The 16943-nt window shown below is 35.5% G+C and overlaps 1 protein-coding gene across 10 annotated transcripts in view; it reads right to left on the bottom strand.

Moving 5' to 3' along the window:
- The window catches only part of TDRD3 (tudor domain containing 3), a 182497-nt gene that overhangs the window by 73408 nt on the left and 92146 nt on the right, over nt 1–16943 (bottom strand). For 9 of the 10 annotated variants that reach the window (XR_014820057.1, XR_014820054.1, XR_014820058.1 and 6 more), the window contains exons 6-8: nt 11150–11221; nt 7724–7873; nt 1152–1292 (exon numbers count right to left, since the gene is read on the bottom strand). Coding sequence is in view for 6 of the 10 variants with exons in the window: in XM_013980575.3 (XP_013836029.2) it covers nt 1152–1292; nt 7724–7873; nt 11150–11221 (363 nt within the window). In the remaining 4 variants the exon portion in view is untranslated. Of the gene's footprint in view, nt 1–1151; nt 1293–7723; nt 7874–11149; nt 11222–11597; nt 11726–16943 lie in introns of those variants that run through there. The other variant, XM_021065651.2, reaches the window with a different exon arrangement.

Raw genomic sequence — 16943 nt, 5'->3', positions numbered from 1 at the left:
ACCTTTATTCCTATCTACCTCTGAATTTCTTGTTATATGAGACAATAAACTCTCATTACTTAAGCTAGTCTTATCACTCTATAGGCAAAATCATCCAAAGTCATTCAACCTCTAGAGACTTCCCTGGTGGCTCAGCAGGTTGTCACTGTTGTGGCTCCACTCAGTGTTGTGGTACAGGTTTGATCCCTGGCCTAGGAATTTCTGCATACCACAGGTGTGGCCAAAAATAATAATAATAAAATTTAAAACAAAACAAAAACAAAATCATTCAACCTCTAAAGGGAGAGGAAAATGAATTCCTGTCAGTTTCCTTATATCTGAGGACACTGAGGCATAACAAAAATATCTTGACTCCTATTTATCTCAAAAATCCAGGAATATTTTGCAGTTGAGTCTATAATATACATTTACTGTTTCAATATATTTTTCCCAAAGAACAAAATCACTTTAGACAAAATTTTAAATAAAAAATGTGGAACTCCCGTCGTGGCGCAGCAGAAACGAATCTGACTAGGAACCATGATGTTGTGGGTTCGATCCCTGGCCTTGCTCAGTGGGTTAAGGATCCAGTGTTGCTGTGACCTGTGGTGTAGATCACAGATGCAGCTTGGATCTGGCATTGCTTTGGCTGTGGCATAGGCCAGAGGCTACAGCTCTGATCAGACCCCTAGCGTGGTAACCTCCACATGCCATGGGTGCGGCCCAAAAAAGACAAAGAGACAAAAAAAAAAAAAAAGAAAGAAAAAGAAAAGAAAAGAAATGTGTGGGAAGAGTAGGGAAGGGGAGATAATTGTATGTTCTTAATGCATCATCTTTTAGAATATAATTTCCATTGATTGTTTTCTATTTAACTTGATGGCTTATCATTCCATTCTAAAAGACATTACTCATTATCTAGAAAGTTAAGCAAAACATAGTAAATTATTTTTCAAACAATCCAAAGTTTCCCTGAATCCTTAATGAAAGCCTTCTTAGAGTTGTGACAGCTATCCAAAGTTTCCCTGGAATCCTTAATGAAAGCCTTTTTAGAGTTGTCACAGCTATCCATTATACATTCAAAAAGCCAGTGGTGGTTATGAGAAAGAATTTTGTAAAATCAAGGCTATTAAAGGAAAAAGACATTAACTTTATAGTTGGTTCATTAGCCTTACCAGTTCTCTATAGACACCTTCATGTTTTCCCTCTGATTTGGTTGACCTTTCTTTCTGTAAAATTTCCCTGTTTCGGTTACTTGCAGCACTCATGTTGAGATTACTTCTAGCACCACCACCACCTCCTCCAAATGTCTTGGTCTTCAGATAAGAGAAAGATAAAAGAAATGTAAATAAATAGCATTTTAAAAAGCTCTAAAGGCTAAGCTATGAGTAAAAATATTTAACAAAACCAAACTACTTTAAAGTTTCTAAATTATGTTTTACAGGAAAAAAATGAAATATTAGCTAATCCTTTTAAACAAATATATAGCAGTCATAATCTCTTCTTTACCCAAGTCTGGTTGATGCAATTAAAAAATTATATGATTATAACCTTTAAATCTCCAAGGCAAATCATCAGAATAAATGTAAGCAGACAAAAATGTAAAATAAAAGAATACAAGCATTATGGAGATAAGATGTTAGAAATGATTCTAGGGCAAAATACCTGACCACTATCGTGAGACCTGTGTTACAAATTCAAGTACATGGCAAGGCTTTAGCAAGGCACCAAACCTATCTAGCTAGGAATCAAGTACATTCTGTCCATGATCCAATAATAGGATTCTATAATCTAAGAAAGTCGACAAATAATATAAATTTTAACACTAGATTAAAACTCTCATGGCTAATTTATTATTTACATTAAATATATGATATGCTATGTCTTACCAACTATGTATAAAAGCTTTGACATACATAGTTCTTATTTTTGTCTAACTTATTTGAACTAATTATATGTATAACCAGATCTGAATTTGATTTCATTATTGTTTTATCAAAATTATTATGAAAAGACTGGAACATAAGACGTTGGTTTGGAAAGATACAAACTCATGATTGAAAAGCATCCCACAGTTGTTATTCACACAATGTAAAATTCAATATCTTGGAGTTTCTTGTGGTGCAGTGGGTTAAGAATCTGACTGTGGTGGATGGAACTAGAGACTCTCATACTGAGTGAAATGAGTCAGAAAGACAGACAAATACCATATGATATCAATTATAACTGGAATCTAATATACAGCACAAATGAACATCTCCACAGAAAAGAAAATCATGGACTTGGAGAATAGACTTGTGGCTGCCTGATGGGAGAGGGAGGGAGTGGGAGGGATCGGGAGCTTGGGCTTATCAGACACAACTTAGAATAGATTTACAAGGAGATCCTGCTGAATAGCATTGAGAACTGTCTAGATACTCATATTGCAACAGAACAAAGGGTGGGGGAAAAAAAATGTATACATGTAAGAGTAACTTGATCCCCATGCTGTACAGCAGGAAAAAATAAAAAATAAAAATAAATAAATAAATAAAAAGAATCTGACTGTGGTGGCTCAGGTCGCTTCAGAAGTACATGTTCAATCCCCAGCCCACTGCACTGGATTAAAAGATCTGGCATTGCTGTAGCTGAAGCATAGATCACAGCTGTGGCTTGGATTTCAATCCCTGGCCCAGGAATTTCCATATGCCACAGGTCCAGCCATTAAAAAATAAATTAAAAAACAAAATAAAATATCTGGTTATCTACTATCTTTACAGCTTTCTAATAAATCTAATAAAAGCAGAAGTCAAGAGTTGATTTTTATTAGTGATAGTTATCAATTTTTTTAATGTGTCTTAAAATGATTATAGTAAGAAAACATCCTAGATATACATTTATATAAGTTAGGGAAATTATTTTGAATTGGATGAAAATATAAAGAAATAGAATCCAAAAAACAGAAAAATGATGTGAGATGAACATCAGTGGAGAGCATATTAAATATCTCTATTAGGTAGTTGAACACTATAATATTTTAATTTAACTCAAACCAAGTGAAAACCACATTTCCAAAGACTCATTATTGGATATATTCAATTTTGGGCTTCTGCAATCTCCCCCCGCCCCCCAAAAAAAGATTTGCACTGTCTTGATAGTCATTATTTATATAACATGTGAGTTTATATTGATGTGATACAGTTTATTAGACGGGGAAGAAATGTAGTATAGGTAATAACACAGGCTTTGGAGCTAGACAAGGCTGGAACTAAACCTTTGCTCAGCCACTTCTTAGATCCTACCCTCAGGCATGTCATTTAACTTCTACCTTCCATGAGCCTCAGGTTTCTCTTCCTTAAAACAGGTATGAGAAAACCTACCTCATGGGGATTTTGTGAGGATTAAATGACATCATCAACATGAAGAGCTCTGAAAGAGCTGTTACTCACTAAGCATACAAATATCTGGAAACATCACAACTTAAAAATTACTCATAAGGTAACTGGTATTGTCTTTTATGAGCCACACCATCCTGTCCATACAATGTGAATTAGGCATCTGTGAGATCATCATGACCATGAAACACAAGTGGGTCCCTAATGCTGTCTAGCAAGCGTACTCTATTTCCTACCACAGTCACCCTCCCAATCTTTCAAACCACTATTTCACATATTTTCATTCCTTGAACCTCAAACATCTTCTCCACCATTGTGACTACTTGACCATGTTTTCCCCTCACCAAAAACAAAACAAAACAAAACGAACAAACTGAAACCTTTTAAGAACTTGCATAGACTTTTACCACATCAACCCACTCACAGATACCTGCACATACATACTTTATCTTACCACCATCTATACAAATGATAAAGCAATGTGGAGGGATGAATGACTTCCCTAACTCTACACTAAAAGGCCACATCTTACACCACTTTTCAACAGCCTTTCATAAACTCAATATTCCATCCTTCATGATGTAGTTCTCTTATTTTGATCCCATCTTGCTGGTCCCACCTTGGTCGCTTCAACTTCTTTCATTCAACTACTAAGGTTGAAATGCTACAGGGTTCACTCCTTATCCTTTTCTCTTCCCTTCAACTGTCATTTTCCTTAGTGGTTGCATTTGACCTCATGATTTTAAATATCCATATGGCTACTACTCTCAAATGCATAATCCTTTCCAAAGCTCACCCTTCAACTACACTCTTCTCTGTTTCACTGCCTACTAAACTTGGATACCTGACAGGAACCTCAATATTAAGCTGTTCAAACAGAATACACAGTGCCACTCCAGTCTTCTCCAATTCCAAGTAAGCAACCCTAACCTGCCAGTTTTTCATGGCAAAACTCTTGAAGTCATTCACGACACTTCTCTCAAGCTCCATATTTAGTCTGTCTCAAACCCTGATGGCTATATTTTCAAAATACCAGAATTTGAAAACTTTGCACCACCTACACAGCTGCCATCACTACAAAAAATTTCTCTCCCCTTGAATTACTTCAATACTTGCCTAACTTGTCTGATTTCAATCTTACTTTTCTGAACATAACAGCCAGAATTAGACTTTTAAAATGTAGGTCAGCTGATGTACTGATGCACTGACAACCTTCCACAGGCTCCTCATATCTTTCTGAATGTCTTTAAGACGGCTTCAGGGACCTCATAAGCTGAACTCCATTTTCACTCCTGACTTTATATTTTAGAGCTTATCCGTTTGCTTTCTCTGTTTCCATTGGTCGCCTTGCTATTCCTTCAACATATATTCCTGCTTTTGCACCTTTGCAGTGACTTTTCCTTCTTCCTGGAATACTCTTTTCGGATGACCACAATACTAATTCTCTTACTGCCTTAGAGTCTTGGCTCAAACTTCACCATCTTGAAGCCTAATCAAATTACTATGTTTAAGACTGAAATCTGTAATTTACTTATTTAGTATGCTTATATTATTTACTATCCTTGCTAGAATATAAACTACACAAAACTTCAAAGAATTCTCAATTTCTGACCATACTTTTTAAAATCGCAACCCCCTACTCCCCTCACCAACTGGCACTCCCAACTCCCTATCCTACTTTACTTTTTCTTTTTTCCCATGGCGCTTATCAACTTATAACCTACCATATGATTTACATACTTATTATTATGCCAATAGTCAGTCCCCCTTACTAAAAGATAAGCCTGATAAGGACAGAAATCATTTGTCTATTTGCTCATTGTTTTAACCTGAACATTTCAAATACTTCCTTGCATATAACAGGTTCTCAAAAAATACTTGTTCAATGAAGAACCAAAGGAAAAATGAAATGAAAAACATCACTTGGTATTTTGCAATAGATTCTACCAAATCCATATAAATGTTTAAATGAAAATAAAATATCTTTTAGAACAATTACATTGCTATGTGATTTTGCTGCTTAGACACAGATTAAATATATGTGTATTATTTATCTAAATATAGATATATAGATAAAGATATGATCTACTACTGTAATACACATAGGTTGGTCCTAAAATTGTCACTGGGTAACCTCAGACAAGTTCCTTTATAGTTTTAAGCCTCCATCAACTCTCATATATAAATTGAGAAGTTTAAATTCTACTCAGAAAACAATGTTTTTTTTAGTCAAATATTTATGGGAAAATATAAGGTGATCAATTATATTTAAAAAATGAGGCACACCGCCATATGTTAAATATATTCCAATACATAGACAGCAGTAACCACATCAAATTGTATTGGGGAAATAACTACTAAAAAAATAATAATAACAACGAAAAAATCAACTCTTAAAAAATAAAATTAAAAAAAAATTTTTTAAATAAAATAAAAGCTTCAACTCACTATCCAAAGAAAACAAAACAAAAAAAAGGGGGGAGGAATGTCATCTGAGAAAAATGTAAATCAAAAGAACAATTTTCTTATTACCATTAAGAAAATGATATAGTTCCAATACCCTCTTCTGAAACTCCAAATTTTAATTTTTTATGTATGTATGCATTTGTTTATTTTTTGGGCTGCACCCATGGCATATATAAGTTCCCAGGCTAGGGGTCCAATCAGAACAACAGCCGCTGGCCTATGGGATCTAAGCCCTGCCTATGACCTACACCACAGCTCACTGCAATGTCCTCATGGATACTAGATGGGTTTGTAACCGAGTGAGCCACAAAGGGAACTCCTAAAAATCAGTTTTTAAATGTGCCTTAGAAAAGAGAAAATATTGAGAAATAGCAACAGTCACTTTTATTGAGGGCTTTTAGCAAAGGAATATTGTAACTGAGGTAGTGAGACTGTAACTAAGGACTCTCAGCTATATAGCATTATTCCAACTCTATTTCTTTGTTTTAATATGGCTGATATGGCTGACTTCTACCCTAGTTAACCATTACCTTAGCTTGCTGCTGCTGGAGAAAGTTGTTGATGGATAACAAGACTGAAGATTATTTGTTCTATAGGTTCCAACCCTGCTCCTTATTCTCTAGGATTTTATGACTTAATGTTCCAACCACAAGCAAGATTTGACGGCTACTTGGAATTGTGCAGTCAAGACAAGCATTTCTGAAAAGAGAAGACTGCTCCCCCCATATGATCACGTAGCCTATATAATCTTTTCCCTATATAACCTTCAAGCAAGACCTGGGGAGCTGGGAGTTGGTTTTTTGGAAAATGAGCTCACCTTCTCCCCGGGATTGTCAGCTTCCTCAATAAAGCTACCTTTCCTTTTACCCAACACTCTCTCTCTGTACTGGATTCATGAGTGACAAGCAGCAGAACTTGAGTTTAGGAACATATCATAATCTGTGCCATGTAGTATTCTAAATGTTTTAAAGATTATTGCTTTTTAATTCTCACAGTAACCATAAGTAGGTACTGCTTTCTTTCATTAAGAAAACAGGGTACAAAATTTAAGGTTGTCAGCAAGACATGCTTCCTGGTTGCCTAGTTCCAGAATTTGTTCTCTTGTCCCCTACATTAGATGGATGATAGAAGAACTACCAAAATTCAAGAAGTCTCCTACTTAAAATTTAAATAAGAAAATAGCTAAGATTTATTACTGGTTTTGAATAAAGAAAGCTATTCAATCTCACTGGTTAAGTTTGTCTAAACAACTAATTCCTGAACTAAAATTTCTTATCAAAATCTAAAAATCAACAAATAACTAGAGAAAAACACATCTATTTCAAATAATTGAGAAATTTAAAATAATGAAAAGAAAATATTTAGGCTACTAATAGTAAATGATAAAAGGGGGTGCACAAAATAAGCATAATCCAAAGACAAAAATTATTTTTTACTATATATAAGATTTATGAAGGAAAAAATCACAAAAATGTTAATACTAAGCCTTTGATTTACCCTCTAATTTTTACCTGCATTCCTCAAAAGTTCCAGTTATGGGATAAATTATCCTCAAAAAGCATCATATTTCCCAATAATAGGAAACCTTCTTAAATAAAAAAGAAAGTGTGTGTTCAGCTGTATACTTTAAGAAGAAAAGAAAGAGGGAGAAAAGAAGGGTGATTTGTTTATAAAAGTAACAATGGAATTGTTAAGGAAATTTGAAAAAAGAATGTTTATGGTAAAATGTGTAAGCTTAAGACCCGATAAAGTACTAAGGCGTTTTCTACTGATGGCATACGGAAGAACAATGTCAAAAATTTGTTCAATTAGTTACTTTATGTGAAAAGACAATAATGACTGTGAGTAATCTAAACAGAACATAATGGCAAAAAATATGAGAAATTCATAGTGATTTAATATCTTACTTCTTTGCTCTTTGCAACTTCTGCAATAGCAGCAGTCCTTTGCTTTTCAAATTCATCATTATCATTTGTAGGTTTGACAGGCATTGTAACTTGCAACGTCTTTCTTCGATCAAGTTCTCTGCTATCCACTTGGACGTGAGATACACACTTCTGGTAATAATAAATAAAAATGAAGTGCTTCAGTAGTTCCAAATTCAAGTTTTCATGAGTAATAGGTCTTCCAAAAAAATGTTTGTATCACACAATAGCTGAGAGCCCCCCAAAATACAATTATTTCCCATAGATTTAAAAATAAAGGTAGAAAACTACTGAATTAACTTTTAAATAACTGTAACTGGTAAATAAAAAGTACCCCATATGTAGCCATCTAAAACAGGCACACATCAGGAGTTCCCATTGTGGCTCAGTGGAAACAAATCTGACCAGCATCCATGAGAACACAGGTTTGATCCCTGGCCTCACTCAGTGAGTTAAGGATCCAGTGTTGCTGTGAGCTGTGGTGTAGGTCACAGATGCAGCTCAGATCTGGTGTTGCTGTGGCTGCGGCATAGGCCAGTGGCCACAGCTCCGCTTTGACCCCTAGCCTGGGAACTTCCATATGCCATGGGTGCGGCCCTAAAAATAAAAAAGAAATAAAAATTAAAAATAAAATAAAATAAAACATATATCAAACCAAGAGATCTAAATTTCATTTTAGGATAACAATTTGGGAGCTCCTGTTGTGGCGCAGTGGAAACGAATCTGGCTAGGAACTATGAGGTTGCAGGTTCAATCCCTGGCCTTGCTCAGTGGGTTAAAGATCTGGCATTGCTATGAGATGTGGTGTAGGTCGCAGATGTGGCTTGGATCCTGCATTGTTTTGGCTGTGGTATAAGCCATCAGCTCCAGCTCCAATTGGACCCCTAGCCTGGGAACCTCCATATGCCACAGATGTGGCCCTAAAAAAGCAAAAAAAAAAAAAAAAAAGATAATGATTTAAAATAATTTAAAATTTTAAACAGTCTAGACTATTGCACAAGAAGTAAAGTCTGTTTTTTTTTTTTATTAGGTGCTTAACTTCCACATTATGCCACCATATACAGGATGATTGAATAGTATATTTATTTTAACATATAAAAACATGTCTCTGAACTTATGAAGCTAAAAACATACCTCTGCCCTCAATTAGGCGCCAAAGTTTTTGATTTTTCAACCTCTTAAAACAAATAAGAATGCCATCATTGCCTAAAAATAAGCCTTGAATTCTGTTCTCCCTTCTAATCCTAGCAGCAAAAATCCTATAAAATGAATCTTTTTAAACTCAATAATTTCAAAGAGGGGAAAAAAAATGCTCTCAAATTAATGCGTTATACAAACAGAGGTTTTCAGCAATACACATATAAAATAGGTCATATTAACATACAGCTAGTATTTTCTGTCTTTAACCCGTGTACAAGGCTATGACATGCTGAATACGAGTTTTCAGAATGGACTTCACAGAAAAATAGAAGTTGTAACTTTTCATATACTTCCTATTACAAAAATAAGCTATAAAACACACTTCAAAGTCTCAAAAATAATTAAATCCTTAGAATATATGGGAGCAATTTATGAAAGAAATATTATCACCAAAACATCTAAGAGGAAAGCAAATTCTTACAAAATAGCATTTACTGTTTTCAAATTTAAATTATTAGGAGTTCCCATCGTGGCGCAGTGGTTAACGAATCCGACTAGGAACCATGAGGTTGCGGGTTCGGTCCCTGCCCTTGCTCAGTGGGTTAACGATCCGGCGTTGCCGTGAGCTGTGGTGTAGGTTGCAGACGCGGCTCGGATCCCACGTTGCTGCGGCTCTGGTGTAGGCCGGCAGCTACAGCTCCGATTCGACCCCTAGCCTGGGAACCTCCATATGCCGCAGGAGCGGCCAAAGAAACAGCAAAAAGACAAAAAAAAAAAAAAAAAAAAATTTAAATTATTAGAATGTTTATATTCTGTTTTCATTCTAGAGGCTTCCACTGAGAGAAATGAGAATATCATTAGCATACAACATGCCTCCTTTTATCTTGACTGTCTCACATTCCAAAGCACAACGAAAAATGACAGACATTTTAAATACTTTCAAAATAGCCATGATGCAAGAATGACATTTAATTTTGAGTAGATCCTGCAAGAAGGGTTTTGAAGAGAATGTCAGTCAACTGCTCTTACCAATTTATTTTCTGATTAATTAGGTTTTGTTTTGTTTTGTTTTTTTAGGGCTGCACCTGTGGCATATAGAGGTTCCCAGGCTAGGGTTCGAATCAGAGCTATAGTTGCCAGTCTACACCACAGCCACAGCCACACCAGATCCAAGCTGCATCTGTGACCTACACCACAGTTCAGAGCAACACCAGATCTTTAACCCACTGAGCGAGGCCAGGGATTGAACCTGAGTCCTCATGGATACCGGTCAAATTCGTTTCTGCTGAGCCACAATAGGAACTCCCGATATTTGTTTTTACACCAAAAAAAATTCTGAATTGTTCTTCAAATGCAGGTCTCTGTTTCCTAGGTGTTGTCCGCAACTCATCTTTACTGTGACCCAGCACCCCTGAAGGAAAATAAAGCGCAAATGCAGGGCAGATTACTGATAGCTAAATTTTAGTGGCATCAAGTGGCAAAGAGCAAGCAGTGACAGGACTTATTTTCAGATTCTTCAGACATCAAGCAGGGACAAGCTGGAGGAGACTGTTCTGAATGCAGTTTGATGCTGTGTACAAGTAAGAAGACATAAGATACTGGCCAGCAGAGGAGCTACCTCATGGTAACATTTTGCAGCAAGGGGGCTGAAAGTTAGGAAATGGAAAACCCTTGGCTTCTGTGAGAGAAGGACAGAGGCTACTGTTGTTGGAAAGGAAAATACCAAGTAGAAATAAAGTTAAGTCTCTGACTGAGATGGGTATTGAATCAAAGCAGAGCAGAATCTCAGCTGGGACAGCAGGCTCTCCTAAAGTGCAATGATGCTCTTCCCTGCCTTGTGTTCTCTTTTTTGTCTCCTGTCAATCCATCAGTTGATGCTTTTATTCTCTTTCTCCCTCTTTTATTTTTAATGAACAAAGTGAGAAATTATAGCATATTTTTGTCTTCTTACTTTTGAATTTCTTCTCTCAAAAAAAAAAAAAAGGCCTCACCATCTTCTCTTAATTAGTTTTAGGGTGCACTTCAGGTGTGTCTCTTAATTGTTTCAATCTCTAGGTTAACAGCTTTTGAGAATAGAAAACTACACCAAAACTTGAATTACAGTATAGGAAAAAAGCATAATTATCAAATTCCTGTAGTTAACATATTTCCATATAACTCCTATGACCTCTGGATGAATAGTTCAGCACAAAACTAAACATAGCTTGATTACAAATGAAAAACACTTTTTGCTGATTAAAATTCATCTGACAAAATGAAAGTCATTACCTGTCCAAAAGGCACAAAGGGAGGTGGTCCACCTTCGGTTCCAATATTGCTTCTATTGTGTTTTGATAAGCTCTGTGGGAAAAGCAAGTCATAAAACAGAAATTATACATTAAAAATATGTTTAACAATGCTTACAATGCACCAGGAATCCACTCATTTTAGTAGATTCTTGTAAGAAATAGGAAAAAAAAGCCTTCTACTATTATTTCAAACTATATAAAATATTTTAATCCTATCTTCAATAATTAGGCAAAGGCTCTCTCCTTATCTTTTCTTACCAAAACCCACATTCACATACAATCTTCAGAAGTATTTGCCAAGCCACTGTCACAAGAAAAAAATACAGTAAAAAACATTCTCAGTAAAGACACAAACTTTGGCAGCAAGAATTTCACTTTAAAGCATACTAAACCTACACTCCAACAGAAATTCATTATCTGGAAATTACCTTCAAAATGATAATTTTTGACCAAAAAAAATCTATTAGCAAACAACATATTTGTGATATTGCTACATAATAAGAAATACACATTTGGTCTTTGTCCCCAGTTCCTGAAACGGAGATCCTAAAACACTGGAAATTTCCTGAGTCACAGCGGTAAGGAGCACATTTTGTTCCTCATAATAAGCCCCTACAACCATCCCAAGTTTATAGTAGTGAGATGACTATTAATGGGCCCCTGGAAAACTCCAGGATGGGGGCTGGCTGCCAGAACAACCAACCACGAGAATAGAGGGTTAGAGACTGAGTTAATACAGGGCTAGAGACTGAGTTAAATGGTGGTGATTTAATCAAGCATGCCTATGTAATGAACCTCCATAAAAACCCTATAAATGATGGGGTTCAGGGAGCTTCTGGGTTAGGTAAACACATCCATGTGCCAAAAGGGTGATGCACACAGGGAGAGAAGCTCCTGAGTTCAGGACTCTTCTAAATCGCCCTTATTTATAAATAAGGGCGATTGATTTATATTTTTATAATATCCTTTATAACAAAGTAACAGCAAGTAACGTGTTTCCTTAAATTCTGCGAGTCATTATAGCAAATTATCAAATCTGAGTATGAGATCATGAAAACTCTTGATTTGTAGCTAAGCTGGACAGAAGTGTTGGTAACCTCAGGACCTAGTACTTGCAACTGGCACCTGAAGTGAGGGGCAATCTCCAGAGACTGAGTTCTTAGCTTGTGAGGTCTGTACTAATTCCAGGTGGTGTGAGAAATGAACTACATTTCAGGACATCCAGTTGACGTTTACAGAGAATTACTGCACATTTGGTGTCAGAAATCTTGTGACTAGAAACAGTTCACAGCAATACTGATGAGAACAACTGCTAGCTATTTAAAGAGATCAGTTTGTTATAGTTTACGATATGGAGGTTACTTTCAATTATAGTAAAATTTCCTTAATAACAATCGTGTTTTGCAAATCAATTTATACTTTGAACAATTATTCAACTGATTGCTCTTTAATAAAAATAAGCTTTCAAACTCTCCTAATTTTAGTTTTCTTATTTCCCTATCATACTTAGGATTGGCGAGGTAACAAAATATTATGTAAATTAAAAAAAAAATAACTTCCTAACAAAAGTAATTTCTCATATTATAAAGTCCTTCAAAAGTGCCATAAGGAATTGTCAGGATTCCTCTCACTCATCTGTCCCTCCCATTCTCCCATTGGTTTTGGCTTTGAGGTGTTAATACATATCTATCAGTTAAACACAGGTTGTCACTTCATACATTTTCTCAACTTCGAAGTTTTTTTGTGCATTTTAAATAATTATTGATACAGAAAGTGTTATGTTTAAAATATGATGTAAAATGGTGAAAATAAGTTTTAAAAAATCACATGTATTTTAAACATACTCCTACATTATAAACAGAGCTCCTACATTATAAAAAGAACACTACATATTTTATGTAAGTTACATTAAAAAAAAACCAAGACTAAAGACAACAATAATATTTGGTTTATTGATCAAAGAGCAATTTAAATTGTATATGAACATTCTTTATAAGCTATATTTAAGATGTTAACCCATTTTAAATAAGAACAGCAAATGCATAAAATTATCTAGGGGGTCCTTTCCTCAGTTTTAATTTAGATGTAAGAAAAAGATGATTCAAAGAGCAAAAATTATTTCAGTTTATACTCTGGCTTCCTTAAAAAGCTCATATAAACTGCCAAACCATCTCCCAATACACATTATATAATTAAAAACATATTACAAGATGTCCACTTTCCATCCTGATAAATGGACGAGAGTCAGACTTAATCTTCTATAGCTAGAAATCTGGACAACATGTAAGAAACAACTGTTTTAAAACATAGGATAAGAAGTAGTACAAGACTATAATCCCTAAGAGAAAGAGGAAAAAAACAGGTGGTTCTGCCTTTCTGCTTGCAGGCATGATACTGACAGAGCCCAGAAAACGGAGTTGAGAAAATCAATCTCATAGCTCAAGGCAATCTGAAATGACAGGAAACTGTGGGGGAGAACCTCAAAAAAGGGAGCCCTATACAGAAAAGAAGTTTCAGAAACCCGACAGGAATTCCCTTGAGTCATTGCTGAGAACTAGGCTGAGAAAAAACTGCAAGTTAAAAGCTTCCATTTATACTAACATCCAATAGACAGCGATAAACTTAAGCAAAGAAGCAGAAGATCTGTACAAAGAAAACTATAAAAGATTGCTAAAAGAGGAGTTCCTGCTGTGGCACAGAGGTTTTATGATCCAGCTTGTCTCTCTGGAGGTGCTATTTCAATTACCAGCCTGGTGTCGTGGGTTAAGGATCAGGTATTGCCAGAGCTGTGGCGTAGGTCGTAGCTGCAGCTCAGATTCAACCCCTGGCCAGGGAAATTCCATATGCTGTGGGTTCAGCTGAAAAAGAAAAAAAAAAAAAAAAAAAAGATTGCTAAAAGAAATGAAAGAAAAGCCTTCCCATGGTCATGAGTTGCACAATTTAATACTGTTAAGATGTCAATACTAGTCAAAGAGATCCAGAGATTCAATGCAATTCATATGGGATCTCAAGGAACTCTGAATAGCAAAAATATTTCTTAATTACAAAACTTACTACAAAATTACAGTAATCAAAACAGTGTGGTACTGGAGTTCCCATTGTGGCACAGCAGGTTAAGGATCTGGCTTTGTCTCTGCAGCAGCACAGGTTCAATCCCTGACCCAGTGCAGCGGGTTAAGGATCCAGCATTGCCAAAGCTGTGGCTTAGATTTGATCTCTGGTCCAGAAACTTTCATATGCCACAGATAAGCCAAAAAAGGGAAAAATAAAACAGTGTAATATTGGCATAAAAACAGACTATTAAAGAACCCAGATATAAACCCTTGCATGTATGGTCAAATGATTGTTTTATTTTTTTTCCCTTAGGGCCACACTCACAGCACATGGAAGTTCCCAGGCTACAGGTGGAATCAGAGCTGCAGCTGCCAGCCTATGCCACAGCCAGTAACACCAGATCTGAGCCATGTCCACAACCTACACCACAGCTCATGGCAACGCCATATCCTTAACCCATTGAGCCAGGCCAGGGGATTGAACCCGCATCCTCATGGATACTAGTTGGATTCATAACCAGCTCAGTCATAACAGGAACTCTGCAAATGACGTTTTGATGAAGACGATAAGACCATTCATTAGGGAAAGAAGAGTCTTTAACAAATGGTGCTGGGCAAACTGGGAATCTACATGCAGAAGAATGAAGTTTGACTCTTAACTTACACCATGTACAAAAAATTAATTCAAAATAGATCAAAGACCTAAATTTAAGAGCTAAAGAGCTAACCCCATAAAACTTCCACAAGAAAATACAGAGAAAAAGCTTCATGACATTGGATTTGACAATGATTTCTTGGATATGACAACAAAAGAATGGGAAATAAAAAAAAAAAAACCAGGTAAAATTGAACTTCAATAAAATTTAAAATGTTTGTGTATCAAAGGACACTAACAACAGAATGAAAAGGCAACCCATGGAATGTGAAAAAAAATTTATAAATCATATATAGGATAAGAACTTGATATCCAGAATAAATCAAAAAATAATTTAAAAATACACAAACAACTAAAATAGACATTTCTCCAAAGAAGATATACAAATGGCCAGTAAACATATGAAAATACGTTAAATATCACTAAGAACTAGGTAAAAGTAAATCAAAACAATGAGATTTCACTTCACACTTAGAACTGTTATTATCCAAAATATATGAAATAATAAGGGTTGGCAGGGATGTGGAAAAACGACCCCTTGACCACAGCAGATGGAACATAAAATGGTGCAATAGCTGCAGAAAACAATATAACTGTTACCCAAACTATTAAACAAAATTACTACACAATCCAGCAACCCAACTTCTGAGTATAAATTCAAAAGAACTGAAAGTGGCAACTCAAGCACGTATATAGAGCATTATTCATAATAGCCAAAAGGTGGAAATACCCCTTATGTCCATCAGTGGATGAATTAACAAAATATACTATTTATATACAAAGGGATAGTAATCAACCTTAAAAGTTAAGAAATTCTGACCCATGTACAAAATGGATGAAGACATGATGCTAAGTGAATTCAGCCAGACACAAAAGGACAAATATTGTATGACTGTACTTTTATGAGGCACACCTTGTGTATAAGGTTGCCAGAGTAGGGGGAAGAGGATGGGAAGGCATTATTTAATGCATACAGAGTTTTAGTTTGAGAAGATTAAAAAAAAAATCTGGAGATACATGGTTGTGCAACAGTGTGAATGTACTTAATGCCACTGAATTTTACAATTAAAAATGGTAGAGACGTTAAACCTTATATGCACAATTTATGACAATTTTTTAAAGAAAAAAATTTAAATAATCTGTTATAGAAGGTAAGGGGGAAGCATTGAAATGTTATAAAATTACATTACACTGCAAATTACATCTGGAATGGAACCATCTTTATCATATTTTAAGGTCTGAGTTTTTCTTTTCTTCACCTATCTGTAACCAACTTGCTACAACTACAATATGCTTTAAATACTGTCCAATATTCTCTTCCCACCTATTTATTTTGCAAGAATCTTAGGACCCCATTACCTCCAAAATTAACCCTAGAGTTTATGATTTCTATGGGTACACTTAATTTCTGTGTACCTGGTATGTGTATCACCTGCCAGACGCTCAAGTAATCTGAACATTCCATGATTTCTACATCTCTATGGTTACCGAAGTCAAAAAACTATAAAACCAAAGGGAACTGTAATCATATTAAGATGTTTTTAAACTATTTTTCATGTAAATTTTTATTGCTCCCTAACAAGAAATACTAGCATAGCTTTCAGGAAACAAAGTGTAAAAATATATAATAAAACATTACAAGGACAACTGTCAAACTGATCAGTGTGTGTGGGCGTGTGTGTGTGTGTGTGTGTGTGTGTGTGTGCTGGAGGTGAGGAAATTCCTAGGAATTCTGACTGACTTTACAATTATTGAGGTACTTCTGGTTGGGCTGGAAAAATTATGTAATGTGTTGGTCTAACTTGACATTTTACCACACTTTAAAAATCTCTAATGATAATAGAAATACAATATACCAACTTGTGAAAGGAAAAGATCACATAAAATGGGTGGGATTTCTCTCCAGGAAATTCAGAGTTTATAAAAGTGGCTATTTATATAAAATTATCAAACCACTTCTGAATTACTTGCTTGTGGAACATTTCCAATCAAACAATGCAGTTGTGGAATGTTATCTTACGCTGCATAGTATAGCGGCCCAAAATGTAGCACACTACTATCATAAG

The sequence above is a fragment of the Sus scrofa genome, chromosome 11, assembly GCF_054392235.1.
Source record: "Sus scrofa isolate SSC_HxYL_T2T_F1_AM1 chromosome 11, Sscrofa_HxYL_maternal_Yorkshire_Landrace_v2.0, whole genome shotgun sequence".
In the NCBI taxonomy this organism is placed as follows: domain Eukaryota; kingdom Metazoa; phylum Chordata; class Mammalia; order Artiodactyla; family Suidae; genus Sus; species Sus scrofa.
The sequence above is the reverse complement of the archived record's forward strand: the minus strand, read 5'-3'. Positions and strand labels throughout refer to the sequence as shown.